The sequence below is a fragment of the Protomyctophum bolini genome (assembly GCF_963924005.1).
Source record: "Protomyctophum bolini genome assembly, chromosome: 5".
NCBI classification, from domain to species: domain Eukaryota; kingdom Metazoa; phylum Chordata; class Actinopteri; order Myctophiformes; family Myctophidae; genus Protomyctophum; species Protomyctophum bolini.
In genome coordinates, this window is record NC_137866.1 from 13841185 (window position 1) to 13861934 (window position 20750).

Here is a 20750-nt window from a genome sequence, read left to right on the forward strand (position 1 = left end):
TGCGCTGGCAAGTACTGTACACATGTGCATGTACATGTACATACACGCACACGTGTACTCCGTGCACATTTGCATAAGTGTACGTAACAAAGCATTGCTCCTTGCAGTTTAATGCTGTATCAGGCCAGTAATCTCAGAAAGGAGCCAAGGAACAGAGAGGGAGAGAAAAAGAGAGAGAGAGAGAGAGAGAGAGAGAGAGAGAGAGAGAGAGAGAGAGAGAGAGAGAGAGAGAGAGAGAGAAAAGGAACGCCTGCTTCTTAAACAGCTTTTGTTTCACCTTTGCAATTATTTATTTTCAAATAGCCCTTCAGGGTAATGTTCCATTTTCTTATTTCACACCCCCTTTTCTCATAAATGAACCGTCATCGCAATAAATCAACGCACAAACAGAGACTTGCACACACCGTGAAAGGTCCAAAGATTTATGTAACACATTCATGTTTCCCCACTTTCACATTTTAGTACTACTCTAGCTGAGCCCCAGCTAATAATAGCTGCTATTAATATTTCCTGTTGCCTAGCAACCCCTGCAAGTAATAGCTTACTCTGGAAAAATAGATGACCGATAAGAAAAAGGAGAAGGGGGGGCTGGTGGGGGTTCAATTCATTTATTATCTCTTGGGACAAGAGGAGCTTATTTCTGAGTCTGAGGAATGGGAAAGTAGGCTGTATATTGAGAAATATTTTAAAGCAATTGAAGATTATGTTATTTTCATTTTGCCTCCATTAAGGAGGTTTCATTTGGATGTTTTCCCCCCGACAAAGTCAATTAACATTAATTTCATGCGGATAAAGGTGAAATAAGGGACTGAATTTGAAGGCTGGGTGGAGAATAAGGGTGGATTGGAGATGGCAGGCCAGTATTGTGTATTGTAACCCGTGGGCCATGGCCAGGAAATGAAGACAAGCCTTCATATTTCTAATATATGTTTTTGACAAAAGGGTTGCGTGGTAAGAAGACCACAACGAGATCGGAAGAAATTGCAGAACAATCATCCAACAGTGTTCTTTCGGCATCGCAAGAGGTAGATGAAAAGTCTGCAGCAGTACCTTAAGGATACGTACCACCATACTGCGATGAAAGCTACCCTACAGTGTACACATAAACCTCCCACAAACACAAGCTCAGCTGGAGCAACTGATATGCTTCATCTCCAGGGATGATGTTGCTGGTTTTTGTACAACATTTAGCCTTGGGCTAAAGCTCTGTAAACTTCTCCCTGCTTTGGGATTCACTTTTTTTTTCTTCTTCTTTCCAACCAAGCATCGATCGCAGAGCAAACACAGTTAAATCATTACAGTGTTGAGAGAAGTACATCGACTGTTATTATCATTCTGCATAGACACACAATAATGTTGTATTAAAGCTAGCACTGCATTGCTTAAAGGTCTGATTGTTTTTTAATTCGTTTTGGCTGTTTGGATAAACGCTTGACAGGTAAAATAGCCTTTATGAGAGAGCACTACCTTTGGCTGGACTGGTACTGTAGGGTCGGCTACACCCCAAATGTATGTGAGTGAGTGAATGACTGACTGAGTGACTGACTGACTGACTGACTGACTGACTGACTGACTGACTGACTGACTGACTGACTGACTGACTGACTGACTGACTGACTGACGGTCGGACGGACGGACGGACGGACGGACGTTAAAGCATTGGCCATTTAGCCTAACAATGGACAAGCCAATCACACAGCAGCCAATCACCCCTGCAGGCAATGGGATGTAATCTATTCTCTGTTGGCCTAACAATGATCTAGCCAACAGCAAATCATCGTCAGTCGTCCCTCCAGGCTATTGGATGTAATGCGAAAAGTACGAGACTATGGGCTCTGGCTTGTGAACGTGCAGATTGGTTGTCTGCCTAGAATACAGCTTTGTTTACATTAGTCACGGTTAGCTCTTGCTCAGTGCTGATCGCAACAGAACATGGAGATAAATAGTTTTAAAAAGAAATTTCCCAGTACGTAGTTAATAACAGATAATACTAACATTGTATTTCATATTAATTTAAGTAATTGCCATTGAGCGATCATGCTATGCTTTAGCATCCAAGATGGAAGCCAAAAGCGGACGTGCGTCATAGTGGAATAGCCTGAAATCACCAGCAGGCGGCGCTCATTCTGTTAACGGGGAATAAGTCCCAATTGAAACCTCTATTTCGCCTGAGGAGCTGCAAGCATCCATGCCCCAAGCCATTCATTTACTACACAGAGCATTACAATTAATGTTAATCTAAGTTAACATTAAAATGTAAATGTTGTTATTGTTATTTTATATGTCTATGGACATAAACATCATGGATTCCCTATAATTTCAGTGTAACAAAAAGCCATATCTGGGCCCAGGCTGCTGGCGTAGCACCGTCTGAGCAACTAGGCTCTAAAGTAGCTTGACTGGTTCGAGTCCTGTTGCCGACGACCTTTAATGCGTCTCTCTCCCTCGTTCCTGTCCATCTTCACTAGAAAATCAAGCAATATAGGAAAACTAATCTTGAAAAAAAAGAGATACTAGTATATCTGGGGGGGGGGGGGGGGGGGGGGGGGTGTCTGGTGATATAATGTGCATTGGTGTAATTCTGTGATTTTAGTACTGTACACATGAGCATAATTTGACATTAATCTGGCAAACTAGCTCATATATTTAAGGTCCCTGCATTTTTCGGAAAAACGCGTCTAGTCTGCAAGGATCTGTACGCTAACATTTTATGGTTACAATTTACAATTTAGGCATTTAGCAGGCATTTATGGTTGTGTGTTATCGGTCCAAACACCCAGAATAAAGATTGTGTTTCTACTAGCATGTAGTTTAACTTTTGGTCCAGCCATATACTAGATTTTGACTTAGTATTGATTCTTCCAAATCCAGTTTCCTTTGGCAACTTTTGTGACTCTACTCAGAAGGCAGAAAATCACCAGATGTGTAGTAGATGGGTGTGAAACAGGTTCATTATACTGAGACAGTTTTTGTGTACTGAGTAGATTTTATGTACATTTGATGTACATACAATCGCAGATCCACTGCTCTGTATGGACATTAGGAGTGAAGCTCACTGTAGCAATCAATTGTTGCTCATAATAGCCCCAACCGCCAGTGTTGGGCCAATTTTCAGACCTGAAATTACTTCATTCGTAGGGTACTGAAACGAATAGCAAGATAAACAACGGCGTTGCAAAAGCCCATAGGTGTCATTCAGAGATTGCTTTTATTTGCCATCTGTACGCCGACTGACCCACTCACCCAGCTCCTTTTGAATCAAGGCAGCCAAGTCTTGGATGACTGGCTACTGTGAAATGTAACATTCTGGAGTGGGAAAGCTTGTTACTGAGGGAGAATCCCAATCTCACCAAGAGCTGTCAGCGTCACCTCCATTGCAGCTCTAGACTGTCGGCGGGGGTTTTGTGCCAGCGGCGGTATGGTGCGACGATGGGATGTTCTCATGTTCAACACCGCCCCTGGTTCTCCAGGCCAAGCTGGTACAAGGGGTGAGGGGAGATGCCAGCGAGATTTGTCTCTTTGGGGGGAAAAAGCAGAGAGAAAGACTCCAGCAGACATTAATGAGGGTCGTGGGGGTGCTTTGCGGAGCGGACCGAACACGGAGCCTTGAGGGACGCCAGCACATTTAAATATTGAAGCAGCTAGCGCCAGCCTCTGTCTAATTAACGCTGTTTAGCGCTGTAATGAGGCTCGTTTGGGGAAAAGTTCCAACCGCCAAAGAACAACAACTGGCAAGTCGCATTTGGATGGTGTGTCACACTCGGATATTGGGAATTTGTTTAGTCTAGTTAAACATGTGGTGCAACATTGCTATTTTTGGCAGGGTGTATTAATTAAAGCTGTGTTGTCTGTAAATGCTGTCAGTGTCAATTAAATTATTGATTACATGGAAAGCTGTCAGTTGGAAGTACTGGTTTCATCCAAAAGCAAGGTGGTTGCTGACTTGCTGTATTGTGTTGAAGAGAATGCTCCCCTACTGTATTTGGAAACACAAAGAATACAATATATGATTACAAAACCTGTATTTGAAGTCATCAATGTTGATTGTGTAAGCATTTGTGTGACTGTGTGTGTGTGCTTACATTTTTGATTGGACCATTGTGTGTGTGTGTGTGTGTGTGTGTGTGTGTGTGTGTGTGTGTGTGTGTGTGTGTGTGTGTGTGTGTGTGTGTGTGTGTGTGTGTGTGTGTGTGTGTGTGTGTGTGTGTGTGTGTGTGTGTGTGTGTGTGTGTGTGTGTGTGTGTGTGTGTGTGTGTGTGTGTGCGTGCGTGCGTGCGTGTGTGTGCATGCTCGTGCGTGCGTGTGTGTGTAGAGGGGGGGGGGGGACCTTTTTTGTCACAGCCACTGATTGCTACAAGGTTATTTGAGCTTGACTTCATTTGACTTCATTTAATCTGCTAAAGGAAATTTATTTTGCATCACTTGGCATTTAGGACATAGACAGCGAGGGAAAAGGCCACCAGCATTTTAATACAGCAACATAGAAAGGAACTACATTGATGTGTGGATATTGACACTTCTGGAATAGGTATACAGTAGGGAGGCTGAACTCACCATTTAAAAAGGTCACAATAAGTCTATCTGCTGTGATATTGAAAGTTAAATAAGATGCAAGTACACAGTCAAATTAAATTCTTAGTGTTAATATAACTCTGAGAGTGTAAGGATTTGTCCAATTTGACTGTGTACGTGTGTGTGCTCCCATTCCTCCCATGGTAGACGCAGTGAAAAGAATGCCTTTCAATATCGTTCAGCTTCAGACTTGTGACATTGTCATTTAGAATTTAGCTGTTGACCTTTTTAACAAGTCATCTCTCCTCTCTTGTATCTTTGCTGACACTCTCTACTGCACACACTCTAATAAAGCAGACATTCATAAAAGAAAGACATATACAGTAGGTAACAAAAGAGAAGAAGAAAATAAACTATTGTTGCTCTTGTGCTGAAGTACAACTAGATTACTTGTGATTTTAAATTGATAGAACAACCCACCCCAGTGTAGGCTTTAGACATATCTCATATGACCTGCCTGCTCTGTTGCCTTTCACTGCCATATAGATATGACATCTCTGTGGTGTTTCCAGATAAATCACGTTTTAGCTACACAGAAGGATTGTTTCAGTTGCGACTTTTCTGTCTACAAAAAGACAGATGCCCTTCAGTGTCACTACGCCACAGCAGTAGCGGGGCAATGCATCATGTAAGTTGTCAAGAGAAATGACAACAAGATAATTGGTGGGGTACTCACATTTGCTTTAAGTGAAAACAAATGGATTTCCAAAGAGGATTGCGCTTTAAAAAAGTAAAGCTTTGTTTTGCAGTGGCATATTATGCATGGATGGGAGTGAAGTAATGAAGAGGAGTATTAACGGATTGAGCATTAAAAACAAATGAGCATTCATTGCAAGTCATGAATATTCATGCCGCTAATTCAAATAACCTTAGGCGACTGTTACGACTAATGAATATTAAAGCAGCATGGTCACAGAGATTTGAACATTGCATTAGAGCTGACATTCTGAGATTATGTACAAGGGTAAACAATTAGAATGGGAGGGAAAGCATATTTCAGTGGTGATCAAAAGATGATGTAGATCTACAGCTCAGTAAAAAAAAAGAAGAAAAAAGTTATGTTGCACATTAGTTGTGGGTCACTGGTTATGATCCAATGGCAATTCTGGTTTTGGAGAGTGCTAGCCCACCGATTACAGATGTTTAACCCATTTAGGCCTGAAGGCGAAATTTAAAAAGAATCTTCGAAATCCTCCAGTTTTCTGAAATAAATATTTTCACGATTTTTCAAAAATAGCAGACCAACAAGCTCATAGCTTGTAGATCTGCTATAACATAATGTTTAAAACACCAAAAGGGGTTCCCGCCCAAAATGGGTTAAAGCAATATTTTGGCAAAAGGTGCTTTAAAAAAAAGGGGGGAAAATAAATTTCAATAATATCCTTGGGGTACTTTTGCTATAATGACCTCAAAATATCAAAATATCTGGTTAAAAGTGGTGACGAATCAGGATACAATGCTGCATAATTACCAGTAAGCCTACTGATGTAGTCAAAAAGGTTAAATAATCTCCAATATATCAGCCAATTATGTATTTGCTTTGGTGTGGCTCTGTCTATAGTGACACACACAGTAGTTGGGGAAAATAATTACATAAAATCCCCACAGAGTTGCCATGTTGACCACAAACATTTTGAGTTGGTGCAGTCAGAAATGCCCAAAGGGGAGGTAAAGGAAGGAGCTTTACTGTACTACTGTTACTGTACACGGCTTATCAGATTGGGACGCGCCCTAGAGGGACCCAAAGGGTGACTAAACATGTTTGTGTTTTCCACAATGCTTTTGAAAAAAGAACCGCGGCGGCCCTTATGGGCGACGTAATCGGGAGAATCCCCACTTAAAGAGGGCTGGGGTGGGGTGGTGGTCGGGCGGGGGGGCACGGCTGCTTCCTTTGAGGGATCAGCGTGGCGAGTCGTCCTCCTCGGTCGCTACCGCAGCGCTAATTAGGCCCACCACAAAGCCAGCCTGTGGGGATAATGTCCCATTATTAGAGTCATTTGTTTCAATTAACCGCTCTGTGATTCTACAATAGCATGGTGCAGCCCGGCGCGAGGAACCCATTACTCTCGCCCAGGGAAACCGCTGGTGGTTTGAGAGGGCGAGAGAGCGTTTTCGTGCGAAGGTTAGTGACACCTGATTTTTGCCAGCGGTCATGCTGCCAGCTCCACGTACAGTAAGTGCATAGTCACTTATTCACAGCAAGTTGATACAGCACTGTGACCAGACGGCCTTACACTATGCATTCCTCTTCTCAGGGTATACACAAAAGACAACAATGCAACATTACTTAGATTCTGTTGACTAGCTTTGTTACGTTTCCGAGACGTTGGTATTTCTCATTCCTCCGCACTTCACTGAGAATTTATTGGATGATTGTTGACTTGAGCATTGACCCCTGAACACTTGCAGTTTCTTTTTTTTTCTCCCCTCATTCTTTTTCCCCGTGCAGAGAACATTGCGGTCGACTGAATTGCCATTCTGCTACTGTAAACGTATGCCACTCTTCTCATTTTCAGCCTAGAATCTTCCCCCCCCCCTCAGAACAGCTAACTTCGGACTCTCTTTCACTTTGGATTCTTTGGTAACTCTGCGCAGAATTGGATGAATTTGACTCACCTTTTGTCAGGGTCTTTTCATCAGAGTAGCACATCTGCGGCCAAACAAAGCAGGTTGCTCTGACAACAACCCCCCCCCCCCCCCCCCCCATCTGTGTCTATACCCAGGTTGGCAATTAGCATATAGTACCTATGGCAACCAGCGAGCAACCCATCATCATAGCTTTTCGAAATGTTTGTGCTATGCTGATAGTGTCTTCTCTTAGTCACAGCTGGAGGCTGAGAGAGAGAAAAGTGGTTGAAGATTGTACATCAAGTATGAGAGAGGAGATTTATGTTCCTGTAATTAAGCTGCCTCGTTTCAAGTTGCTCTGTGTGTTAATGGTTCTTCAGGTGGGGTTTTTAAGCTATAAAAAGCAGGCGGAAAACAAACAGGAAGTTGGGTGATTATTTTCCGTTTAATGAATTCGTTTGTGGTTATTTTCACTATTATGTTATCACATTCAGTGTAAGGTTAATTGAAAAGTTTTTAAAATTATTTGGAGTTAAAAAGATACCATGGCATTGATACTAATCGTACAGACAGAGCACATTACCTCAAAACACCCCAGAATACAGCATTTCAGAGTGCTTTTTCTTCTCATTCAACACTAGATAATGGAAACTTCGATTGATACCAAGAGGTTGCTGGCCTGTGATGCCTCTGTTGCCAGGGTCTCTCTCATTGGCTCTCATCCCCTGCCGCGCTGATGTTTACAAAGAAACATCACCAGCTAACATTAAAGGGTCCAAGTTGTCCCCTCGGGCTGTTGCTATGGAAATAACCCTGCTATGGTCGCCCATTCATGTTTGATTAATTGTTTTTTTCTCTCTCCTCTCAGTGCAGAGTTGCCTGCACAAAAGGCCTCTTCATAGGGTCATTTCATCTAGAAAACAAACAGTAGGAATATCCAAATGCATTTTGTGTCTGGACATTCAGATGTTTTTTTTCTCTTTCTGCTTCAGTGGCCTTTTTTGTAGATGCTCCGTGGTGGTAAAGCCTTGTAAATTGATAGGACTACTAGTGTTTCTTGATAAAGTTGTGTCTATGAATCTATTCAATCAAAAAGTCACACTCCAATTTTTCGGGGTGACACAGACCTACCTGGAGTGAGAATATAAGCGTTTTTTTGCCTATTTCCCTGTTAAATTGCACAGTGTAATGCGGCACTACAGCAACCCACTGGGGCCAATTAGGATGCCGGCAGAGCCAGAAAGTGCGTAACAGATGCTTTTGCCACTATTTATTAAAATCCAATCTGCGAGGCCCCTCCAACAGCTCGTTAAACTAGCGTTAATCTAATTAGCTCTCACTTGCCACTGTTTTCGCCACATTACCAAATACAAGGGCTTCAGCTTGGCAATTTAGGCTGATTAAGTAGACCCTATGCTGCAAGGCAAGGCTCATACAGGGGAGCCTCTCAGAGCTGTCAATCTTTTCTTTTTTTCCTGAGTGTAATAAACCATGCAGAATATTTCAGCTCAGGTTTTTGGCTAGGGATGGATTTGGAATATCTGCTGTGGGAGTATTGGCTGAAATGGAGCCCACTGTGCCAGCTCAGTAGTGCAAGTCTATGTGTCTCTGAGCCAAACACTAACAAAACATTCCACATCATAAAGACTTTGTGTATTTGCTATGGCATGGCACCAGAACTGGATGCAGATTCCATAATGGTTGCCTCCTTTCTCTCTTCTGGGTTCATAATATATACCATTCTCACTCTCATATGTGCTGTCGTGTCTTTTAGATCATGACCATGTATCCACACTTCCGGTCCATAATTGTTAGGGCCGAACTGTATTTTTATTTGATGAGTAGTGCTCTCTGGACGTGCGCCTGGTTCTACTCAGGGATTTGGGCGGTGGTTTTCTTTTGACATGCAGTTCTGTTCATTGCTTGCAGATGGACAGTATGACATGGAGTGGTAATGTCTTCCAGATGAGAGACGTATATATTTGAAGCTCTGAGCTAACGTCAGCCCACAGTGGTATAGGTGAAGTGAATTAAGACTATACTCAAAGACACCACTAACACTAGGGAGCGAGCATGATGAGAAAATTGCTACTTTTCAGGGCTAAAGGAATCAATCACTTACACGACATGGGCTATGAAGAATTTGTAGTGACTAGTGAGAAATGAATCTGTATCTCCAAAAAACCCAATTCTTAAGGGATTCTTTATCTTTATCTTATGACTCATAACCAGACATGTGTCCATATAATGTAGCATCCAATATGCAGTAGAGATTAATTCAGTTTTCTTAGCTCATATAAGAATTATGTGATGACTGGCCTGGGCCGTGGCTCAGCGATCCAGGCACCTTGGCCGGTAGTCCGAGTCTGGCAGTGTGCCGTGGGTTCGACTCACGATCCCGACGGCCTTTACTGCATGTCACTCCCACATCTCTCTCCCCCATTTCCTGTCAGCCTACTGTCTGTCTCTCTATAAAAAAGATATAATATAGACGAAAGCCGCAATTTTTCTTTTAATAATAATTATGTGATGACTGCTTAAAGTATTACCAACTGCCCAAATGTAAAAAAAAAAAATCATACAAAGATGACGGTATTAGATAATTTAGATTTGACAAGACTTTCATTTTTCATACAGCTTTGTTACATTGTCACCACACCTACCAACACTAACCAGTTCTGAAATGCTACACGATGAATATGAATATATATAGATATTTCATTTTAGCTATGGTTAGGATGAAGAACTGTTAGTATGGTTAAAGACGTATTGAAATGAAAAATAAATTTTCACACTTTTAGTGCATATCCGTGGTCATCATATGGGCATACCTAACAATAGATGCCAAAACGTTGTGTATTTTTATAGCAATAGCCTGAAGGGAAGCAACGCTCAGAATGGTTCAGAATCACAGAGGCTTCCATTTCAGACTGAAACTTCAAAATAAAATGACCATTGGCCATTGCAGCCCATCTTTTATGCTGTCGAGGAGCACATTCACATACATTTCCCCCGATGTGACCTCCAGGCAGGTCAGGGTACATGGCAATGCCAAAATGAGGTGCTCATAGCGGATAAAAGACATGCATGCAGATACTCTCTGTGTGTGTGTGTGTGTGTGTGTGTGTGTGTCTGTGTGTGTGTGCGGAGGTTGGAGGCTCTGGTGTGGTTCAGTCCGAGACACACACACACACACAGCTCCTGTTCCACTTGGAAATACGCCACGATATGGAAATTAAATACTCATGTCGTCTTTAAGTTTAGGTATGGGTTCGGTGTGGTTAAGATTATGGGGGAGGGCGTTCAGGAGAGGGCTTTCAGTGCAACCGGCGGGTTAATAGTGTACTGGCCTTTATAAAATGAATATGTTCTATTACACTGAACAATGGGGAGATGGAAAAGAGGGTTCACAGTGAAGTGCCACAATGTATGTGCATGCGGAGTGTCAGCGGATCTGAAAGGTGGGTGCATACAGCAGGCCAGGATCATTTTTTGGCCACTACGTTTTATTTTATTTCATTTTTAAATGTAGTTTTCAGGGAACCCATGATTCTGTTTGGTGGTGAAAATGTACTGTAGTGGTTAAATGGCAAGTATCTGTCGTAATAGAAACTAGTATTCTCTCATGTTTTCCTCATGATACTGACTGTATCTTAGGGGGAAAGCTTTACATGTTGACATAACGTAATCTGACGTAAATGTAAGGTTCTATGAAGTAACTTGGATGATGATTATTTTTTTTACAGGGGTGACGTGAGACAAAAAAGTTTGAGAACCACTGTATTAGATCAATAGTTCTCAAAGTGGGACCCTGGGACCTCCAGGGGCCCTTCCCAGGGGCCCTTCCCAGGGGTCCCCAGCAAAAGCAGTTTATTATAGAGCACCGAAGTCCTGACGTCACTGTCAGTAGAGGGTGCCAGTCCACAGGTTTGTGTACTTTTTATTTGCATTGAAATCGCCATAGGGGGATTTTAGATCTCTTCATATAAGAACGGTGTTTGAAAAATAAACCGATCATCCAGGCCTTTTCACTCATATGGATATGAAGCATCGACTGAAAGTGGAAATGTACAAATATACCCAAAGAGTAACACAATAAGCGTTAGAAATGAGTCAAACAACCCAGGCCAGAGACTACATTTCCGGGTAGGCGGTGGTTGCAGCTGCCCGCACAACAGAAACTGACATGTTAATTAAGTTAAAAAAATATATGATATTTTATGTTTCGTGGCTAGTACGAGTCGAGTCACCACCAGCTAAGCTTACGTCAACGAGGAATCTCAGGAACGCAATGTGTTGACAGCTGGACGTGACGTATATTAGCAGTGACATTGCTTTCATATGTAGTTTCAAGGCTTTTGCGGCCAAAGTAATTCCATTTTCTCCAGAAACTGGTTGTATCAAATAAGAATGGACATCATTAACGACGCACAGCCACCCCCCTGACAGAAAGGCCGGGATGATCGGTTTAAAACACAGTTCTTATATGAAGTGACCTAAAATCGCCCTATGGTGATTTCAATGCAAATAAAAAAATCACACCCGTGTGAACTGAGTGGTGCAACTCCCCTCTCTCCCCCCTCTCTCTCTCATTAGCAGGCAACAGTGCAGCACTATCTCTCTCTCTGTTTCTGTCACAACAGCGCCCCTACTGGTACTAATAGTCATACTGGTGCTCATAGTCACATAGGCGCACGGACACGGACATTGCTGTTCCTTGGAGTGGTTGCACCACTCAAAAAATACATGAACCTGTGTACTGGTGCCCTCTACTGAAAGCGACGTCAGACTTCGGTACTCTATAGCATCACAATAATTTCAACCACTTTATCCATTTACAGATATAGATGAATCCACAGAGGTGTGCCCTGGGCGCAGACATCACTGAGGTGTCGCATTAAGCACAGCTTGACACCTCATCATTGATTGCCTACATCTGGCCTACAGGGCACTACTCCACGGAGTAGTCTATATGTTGGATATTCAAAAATAGCAGCAGAGAAAAAAGAAATCAAACTAATCTTCTCTTCTGGGTTCCCTGGCACAAAACCCCTCAGATGGGGGTCCGCGGCCAAAGACATTTTAGGGATCCTTGACATGAACAAGTTTGAGAAGCATTGATCTACTAGATGGCATTATTCTCACTATTGTGCATCCATGCCTGTATATCTTATTTATAAACAGCTTGGAGTCAGCAGCAGCTGCATAAAGTGGTCCTTTTCTCTTGTGTTGAGCGGACCAGGCTTGTGTGCCAGTTTGGTAATTGATAAAAGTAAGATGAAGAATTAACTAAACCAGAGAGGGAAGTTAATGACACTTCTCAACTGGTCTGTGAAGTCAATAACTTCTGGGTCCCAACCCAGCTGGTTTAGAAACATTGGTCTTTAATAAAGTCTTAATTTCTCCCCTCATGGGAGCAAACCTGTCAGATGTGACAAAAAACCCCACTGTGGCTTAGATCTTGGTTCATTAAGTTATCCAAAGATGGGGTGACAATTGTAATTTTCACCCCTAATGTGTGTGTTATAAGCTTTCTTCACGCCCCTAAGGACGCCTCAAAAAAGTTCTTGTTGTTGCTTGGATTCCCTCCAGACAACGTTCAGGGCTACTTTGGGAAGGAAAAGCTGTGCATGTCTCATGTTAGCTCATCTTAGAAAAACCATCCAACTTGGGTTTATATATTTCATGGTTAAATCTGGCCCAGCACTTATTTTTTTCTCTTCTTTTTTATTTTCTCATTTTCTTTCCCCCGGTCGGCCTCTGCCTGAAGATTATTCCACTACCAATCTTTGATTGATGTTCTTGTACTTCTTATTTGAAAGAGTTTTCCTCTGTAGTGAGATGAGCCTCACAGTATTGCTTGTACCTCAGACTAGCTGGCTTGACTTTAAAGCTCTTAAGGCCACTGCGCATTCAGCCTTTCTTTTCTTTCTTTCTTTTTCCACGGCAGAAATATGGTGAAGAAAGTGAATAAATAATGATTATCATGTGTTCTCATTCTGCAGTAACAAGGTGAGGCTCTCTGAAAGTCTAAACTATGATTTAACTCGTATTTCTTACTTGGGGTTTTCCACCCCCTAGTATGAAGTAAGAGCAAAATGAGCGCCATTTGATTATGATAAATTGCTTTTTTTTGTGTTGATACACACTTTTGTGAACATTCACATAAGAATTGCTTTACAACATTCTATATGTGAGCAATATAACATATCTGTAAAGAAATGGATGGCTGGATCTTAGCATGACCTCTGTGAGATCTCATTTGTTTTGGGGACTTGGGGTCTCATTTTAACATCTGATTTATACTGTGTCACGGATGTGTCACATTGTGTTCTTATTATAGATCTGCAATTTTGGGTGGAGCTTAAATTAGATCTAAGACTATAACTGTGCTGCTACGCTCGTCCATCTCTTCCTAACCACCCATCCATCCTCTCTCCTCCCTGCATCACTCTGTTTCCTTTATCTGTTCTCCCTACATCAACTCAAGCTCTATCCCTTCCTCTCTCACTCTTTCTGTGGCTCTTTCTCTCTCCAGCTACACTTACCCCCCCCCCCCTCTCTCTCTCTCTCTCTCTGCTGTTTTGATAGTGACGCAGTTATCAGGCTGTCAATTCTAATCTTGTCTTGCCAGTGCAGTGCTGTCCATTCAGAATTACAGCTACCCCCACCCCCCTACCCCCAATGCCTTTATCCCTATCATTCTCTCTCTCTCTCTCCTTCCCTCCCCCCTTTTCTCTCTGTGACAACAGCAGCGCTGATGGGATGAGCTCTGGCTGACACTGTGGTTCAATGTTTTGCTGGCGCACTGGAAAGCTGTGTACCTATACTGTATATATAGACTGTTTTGGTATTTTTCTGTAGACAGATGAGTGTCTTGCTGCATTGTATGCTGGATAGTGTTTTTGGGTTGAGAGCAGAATGTTGTTCTGTGTAGGCCCTATACAGGTGTTCTTGATACTACTGCTGGCTGTGGCAATTATGAGTTCAGCGCATCGCCAGGGCAGGTTTATATTGCCGAAGCTCATATAGGCTGACGTCCATCTATTCCTCCTCTCGTTTCTTTTCAGTGTCAAGTTTCAGTTGAATCGATATTCTGTCCTCTGCTATCAATACTCTCGCTGCTCCAGGCACGCACGCACGCACGCACGCACGCGAATATGGTCAGCAGCACTGTATTGTATTTATTTTGTTCCTGGTTGGTTGTCATTTTGCTTCATGTCACCATGCCTACCAGTTTGTAAATAATTATGTGTGACATTTCCTGGAGATTATTTAGCTTTTTTTTCTCCCTTTTTTCCCTTTTCATTCCATTAGCGCTCTCTTCAATTTATTCTACTCTCACTTCAAAGGCAGGGTGGAACAGATGTCATTTCAAACGCCTGTCTTTTGCCTCATTGCATAAAAGTGAGGGATGATTATTTTTTAATGAAACTGCATGTGCTCACACACACAATTGTTTATTATTATTATTATTGTTATTATTATTAAATAATAATAATAATAATAATAGTAGACAACACATAGTTTAATTTCATTCAGAAATGGAATGTCCATTCATTTCATTTAACCAAAAAAAGCTTTTTTTGTTTTTGTTTCTCCTTAAGCTGCCGAACGTGAGCTGAGACCTCGAATTCTGATTAGTTAATTTCATGCCGTGTGGAATATCTTCGAGACTTTTATTTCTTCCTGAAACGATGCCATTTTCAAAAGCAATAATTTCCTGTTTTCAAATTACCAGTCAAACAAAGGCAAATATACGGTGTCTTCTAATCCCAACATAAGTATGCATTAGAGAGATGGACGCGAGTCCCTTTAAATGTTCTCGTGTTGCAATTTGATACTCTTTCTTTGCACAGCAATGGTTCCTTGTTCACATATGGCTTGTATTCCCCCCTGCTGTGTTAACACCAAAGTACGAGATCAGAGGATCTGAAAAGGAGCATTCAAATCTTAAATAAATCACATGGAAAAGGACATTTTGGGTAAACGCAACAAAAAAGCCATTTTGTTTCTATGTGGCTACATCACCAGCATATCTCTTTGTGCAGTCTCACGCAGTAACATTTGGTTACATTACCAGCATATCTCTTTATTCAGACTCTTTGTCACTCTCGCGCAGTAACGTTTGAGTGACTCTGGGGAGCCCTCAGCCATAAATTGCGTGCATACACATCCTTCTATTCGACACAATATACCTCAGTATATCGTTATATTATATTCAGTGTGTCATTATATCTTTTATCATTACAGTCTTCTTACAAATGGAAATTGGATTGTTGTTTTTCTCTCTCCTTTATGGGAGCCAAGAAATCAGGTTAACTGATGTTCCATTGATGCTAATGGCAACATCAAGCTAGGGCCCCTCCCCCTTGCCATCCTCCATTAGATACACCTCTTCTCTCTTCCATCTCTCTCTCTCTCTCTCTCTCTCTCTCTCTCTTTTTACCTCACACTCTTTCTCTCCCTCTCCCTCTCCCTTGTCCCCCCCCCCCCCTCTCTGATGGCTGATGTTCTCTTCTCAGCAAGGAAAGCAATTTCCATATAGAATCACAGGCACGATCAGGTGACCTGGATTTGACTCCCCGTCAAAGCCTCACGTGGAAAATGGAAACCTATTCATGTGTATTGGATCCAGTACATCACGTAGTTGTCACTAGGGTTTCTCCCCTTGAAAATGCAGCAAGATTGCAACGTGTTTTTTGTGGACTAACCAATTCAGCTAGTCCTTCAGAATACAGTACAGAGAAGGAAATACTTCCTTGGCCTGCGACGTTACTAAAATGAAGTAAAAAAAAAAGAAGAAAAGCTCTCAGTGAGCAAACTTACTTACAGTAAAGTTAAGACACAAAAAAAAAAGTAATGTTGCAGTAAAGAGCAAATAGACCCAGAGAGTGTAACAATGTAAAAACAATATCGCAGTACCACTGTGAAACCACCTGAAATCTATGAGGTACTAATTAGGACAGGTCTCTCTCCCCATCCCACCTCTGACTAGCCTGCCCCCCCCCGTACCCTCCCCCCCTTCCCCAGAGGCCAACCTAGCTGACTGACATCCTGTTAGTCTTCGTTCACCCATGTCCGCAAATTGATCTGTTTTCTCTTCTCAGAACAAGATTCAGCTGCCTCTTCTGAGAACACTGAGAACTCCTCTCTGCTCGGCTCTCTCTGTCCGTCCGTCTCTGTTTCTCCTCTCCTCTCTTTCAAGTCGTTTTATCTTAACTGTATGGATGGACCATTATGCCCAACGTCATCTATAACATCCAAACGTATTGGACGTAAACTAACACATGGCGGACGCCTGAGTCGTTCTGCATTAGTAATGTGTCAGTGCGTGGCCGCCCTCTCCCTGTATACAATCTTTAGCTATCGATAGTTTGCGTGCGTGCTTGCATGTGCGCAGTTTGTGATTGAACACTTGATCAGTGGCAAAGCAGGACAAAAATCTGAATGGCATTTTCCCACATTGGCACATTGGCTACTTGTGGGCATTTCAATAAGTGACTACAGACTACAGTAGCCTATATGTCTCCTTTAGCCAAATTGAAATAGGAATCTTATTTTACTTCACCTGAATGTGAATTATGTTGGTAAGAGGCACTGACTTTTCTTTTTCTATAGGCCTACTGTATATGCATACATTATCAGCCAGATAATAATGTGCAGACGTTGTTGATGTTGTATTCATTTATGGTCCTATTTTGTGACGTTATGCACATACATACTAATGTTTGCTGCTATGATTGCTCTACTTTTGAGGGGACAGACATCCACACTGTATCTGTGCACATCAGTGGTTCCCAAACATTTCAGGTCGAGACCCAAAAGAGAGATTACATTTGCCTGGGACCCAAACTAGTGAAAATAGCAGATGTACAAGAGTACAACATGTCGCTTTGCACCGCAGTGCGAGCTTGTAGATCGGCAAATTTCACCACTTCTTAATTACATATTTTTATTTATTTATGGTTTATTTATCTATGTTTGTTTGATTTAACATAATAATTATTTTGTTTGTTTGTTTTATGTAAGAAATATATATAAATATATATATATACATATTTAATGTTTTTTTTGTGGCTTTCAAGTTTCTCCTTTATTTAATATATTTTGTATCGGGGGACAGACAGTAGACTGACAGGAAATGGGGAGAGATGGGGGCGTGACATGCAGTAAAGGCCGACGGGGTCGGGATTGAACCCGCGGCACACTGCCAGACTGGATTACCATGATCCCATTTCATGGCCTGGGCCGTGGCTCAGCGGTCCAGGCCAGGCCGTGACCCACTGTTTGGGAAACAGTGGTGTACATAATGTACTTCCCACTGTCTGACGTGGCCTTCGGTCCTGCCTTGAAAAACATGAGTCATTTGCATCACTTAGTTAGCTCCTTACTAACTCATTTGTTTTTCTCTACTCTGCTCTCTCTCTCTCTCTCTCTCTCTCTCTCTCTCTCTCTTGCTGTCCCTCTCTGTCGCTCCAGATGAGTGGTGAGAAGCGGCCCTCGTCAGAGATGATGAAGCCCAAGCCCAAGCCGCAGAAGAAGAAGAAGAAGAAGGACCCCAACGAGCCTCAGAAGCCCGTGTCGGCCTACGCGCTGTTCTTTAGAGACACGCAGGCGGCCATCAAGGGCTCCAACCCCAACGCCACCTTCGGAGACGTCTCCAAGATCGTGGCCTCCATGTGGGACAGCCTCGGGGAGGAACAGAAGCAGGTATATAGACACATTATACCTTTTAGCCTGGCCAAGCCAGTGTGCTTTCTGGTATAGAGGGGTAGCACATGGACAATGCACTGGATAATATTTGTTTAATAGTTCTACCTCCCTGATAGAAAACAGCGTCACTATATTGAGAGGGACGCCCCTCTGCACTGTAGTTCACTCCCACTCCTCTAGCCCCGCCCCCTCTGCACTGTAGTTCACTCCCACTCCTCTAGCCCCGCCCCCTCTGCACTGTAGTTCACTCCCACTCCTCTAGCCCCGCCCCCTCTGCACTGTAGTTCACTCCCACTCCTCTAGCCCCGCCCCCTCTGCACTGTAGTTCACTCCCACTCCTCTAGCCCCGCCCCCTCTGCACTGTAGTTCACTCCCACTCCTACACCAGGAAATATGTCTCGTTCCGCCAGGCTTTCATTTTTGAGCTGAAAGCGAAGGAAAATAAAAGCCTGGGTACCGAAGCTATACAGTGGTGGGAAAAGTATTTAAAGATGGAGTGCCACAATTCCTGTATTTTTCCAGTTTTTCATGTGTCTATGAGGTGACAGTACTTCATTAGACACCCTGGACTCGTTTTTATGTGCAATGGTGTATTTACTTTGTATTTAGGGTTTCTTCCTGGAGGCTGAACCCTTGACAGTCAAACGGGCCAATGAAATAAACAGTAATATAGTGACATCACATTATCAGCCCCTCCCCTAACCCCTCCCCCTTTATCATACAACTACAGCTGTGGGTGCGGCTTCAGTTCAGGTGGATCACCACCCATCACCACCCACCAGGCAAACCAGGCATACTTAATGAACTGGTGGGCGTGTCCACTTAAAAGCATGATTTTAACAAATACTGTACAGTTCTTCCTCCTTATATTATAATAATACCTGATGATCTTGTTTTAGGGTGGAAAGAATCGTGGCACTCCATCTTTAAATGTTTTACTTAAGTAAAAGTATCAATACTGCAATGTAGAAATACTCTGTTACAAGTAAAAGTCCGGAATTCCAAATGAGCTTGAGTAAAAATACAAAAATAGCCTGGCTAATAAGCCAGACGCGAATCTGCCGTTGGCAAAGAAATTCCACACGACAGTGGGATATTAGTCTGGCTTACTAACCAGGCTACAAAAGTAATGGCATAAAAATGTACTTAAAGTGCGAAAAGTAAACATACTCATTATGCAGAAAGTCCCGTTTTCAAATAATCTTTTGAAAATAGCCGATCTACAATCTCACAATGTGTCGCATCGCGACACACTGTGAGCTTGTAGATCAGATATTTTCAAATGGCCCAAAATGTGTATAGGGCTGAAGTTGTTAATGTGTGTTTTGTAATAATAATCAAAATCTACAAAGTAACTAGTAACTACATTTTTCAAATACATGTAGTGGAGTAAAATTACAATATTTGCCTCTGAGATGTAGTGGAGTAGAAGTAAAAGTATTGGAAATTGGATTTACTCAAGTAAGGTACAAATTACTGAAAATTATACATAAGTAAATGTACTTAGTTACTTTCCACCACTGATTAGTGATTATATACAGTACAGGAAAGTATATGCTGCCATGCATTGACCATATTCACACGGTGGCCATTCTGCTCTATGTTCTCCACGGGGGTTGGGATTGCCATTTGTTGGAGCCATGTGTGTCGAAGGAGGCGCGGAGCAATTTACACTGGGGGCGGAAGTGCGCCGGAAGTGTGGAAGGCACAGTACGTATGTCACTCAAGTGACTACTGGCCAATCACAGCGCATCTTTTCCGGGACTTATCAGACCCGAACATGCACTCTGTGACGCACGCTCATGCTTCGCAAGGAATCTCAGGAAATGTTTGCCCCATCTCGAGAACATACGCCCCAGAGGCGGAAGAGGCCTTCAGTGATGTAAATAGGTTTTCAATGTAATGAGTCCCGGGATGCAGGGATGGTCTTTTAGATGAGTCCCAGGGTCATTTCCCACTTCAATGATGTTAGGAGTCATATTTTGCCATTTTTACAAATTGCAGCATTTAACTCCCATTTCATTTTATATGGTTATAATGTGGTTAAATTCATGTAGGAAATAGAAGAAATTATTATTATAACTAAAGCTAGCAAAATAAACTAGACAAAAAAATAGTACAGTAGTGCATCCCGTGGATGCAGAGGCCGTTGTTATTTTGCGTCCCTTAACTTTAAACTGTGTTTTGGGAAGCAAAATGCACCCTATTTTAATCTCTGGGCCTTTATATGTCTATGGGGATTCCTGTTCCCCGATTAGGATGTATGAGAAAAAATGGCCACTGGCTGAATGTGGTCAATGCAAGCCTGATAACTAAGTGTACCCCTCACTCTTGATCCATGCTATTTTATTTGACGCTCTGGCGTCTGAAAATAGCAGAATTACAAATTGCATCGTGACACATTGTGAGCTTTGTAGATCGGCCAGCACCTGTGTGACACGCTTGTACAATGCTTGTAGTTGGGCTTTCTTTGATTTTATTAAAAACTAAGAAAACATTAAAAGTTGGAAAATGTAGATTATGCCAACGTTTTGCCAACACACTGGAGTTCATATGGCCATAGTACTGTACATACTGTATGCCAAACACATAATATAGGAGCTGTCAAGCAGCAGAATCTACAAATCTAGTCAGGCAGTGAACAGAACACCAGCAATTTTCAAATGTGGGAACACTAATACAATAGACACAGCATCTATACTGTAGGTCAAGAGTTCGCTTTACTACATCTATTGCATTACGGCTACTCAGGGTCTGATAGAGAGACAGAGAGAGAGAGAGAGAGAGAGAGACGCTCACTAAACACACGCACACAGACATGCATAGATGGAGACAGTGTGAAAAGTACACAGACCTACACACAGTACATTCATTTCTCCATACTAGCACATAGG

At 42.4% G+C, this 20750-nt stretch overlaps 1 protein-coding gene across 3 annotated transcripts in view; it reads left to right on the forward strand.

Moving 5' to 3' along the window:
• The window catches only part of LOC308315203 (TOX high mobility group box family member 2-like), a 100835-nt gene that overhangs the window by 69925 nt on the left and 10160 nt on the right, over positions 1 to 20750 (forward strand). For all 3 annotated transcript variants that reach the window (XM_080763064.1, XM_080763065.1, XM_080763066.1), the window contains one exon: positions 17623 to 17853. In XM_080763064.1, the coding sequence (XP_080619190.1) occupies positions 17623 to 17853 (231 nt within the window). The remainder of the gene's footprint in view (positions 1 to 17622; positions 17854 to 20750) is intronic.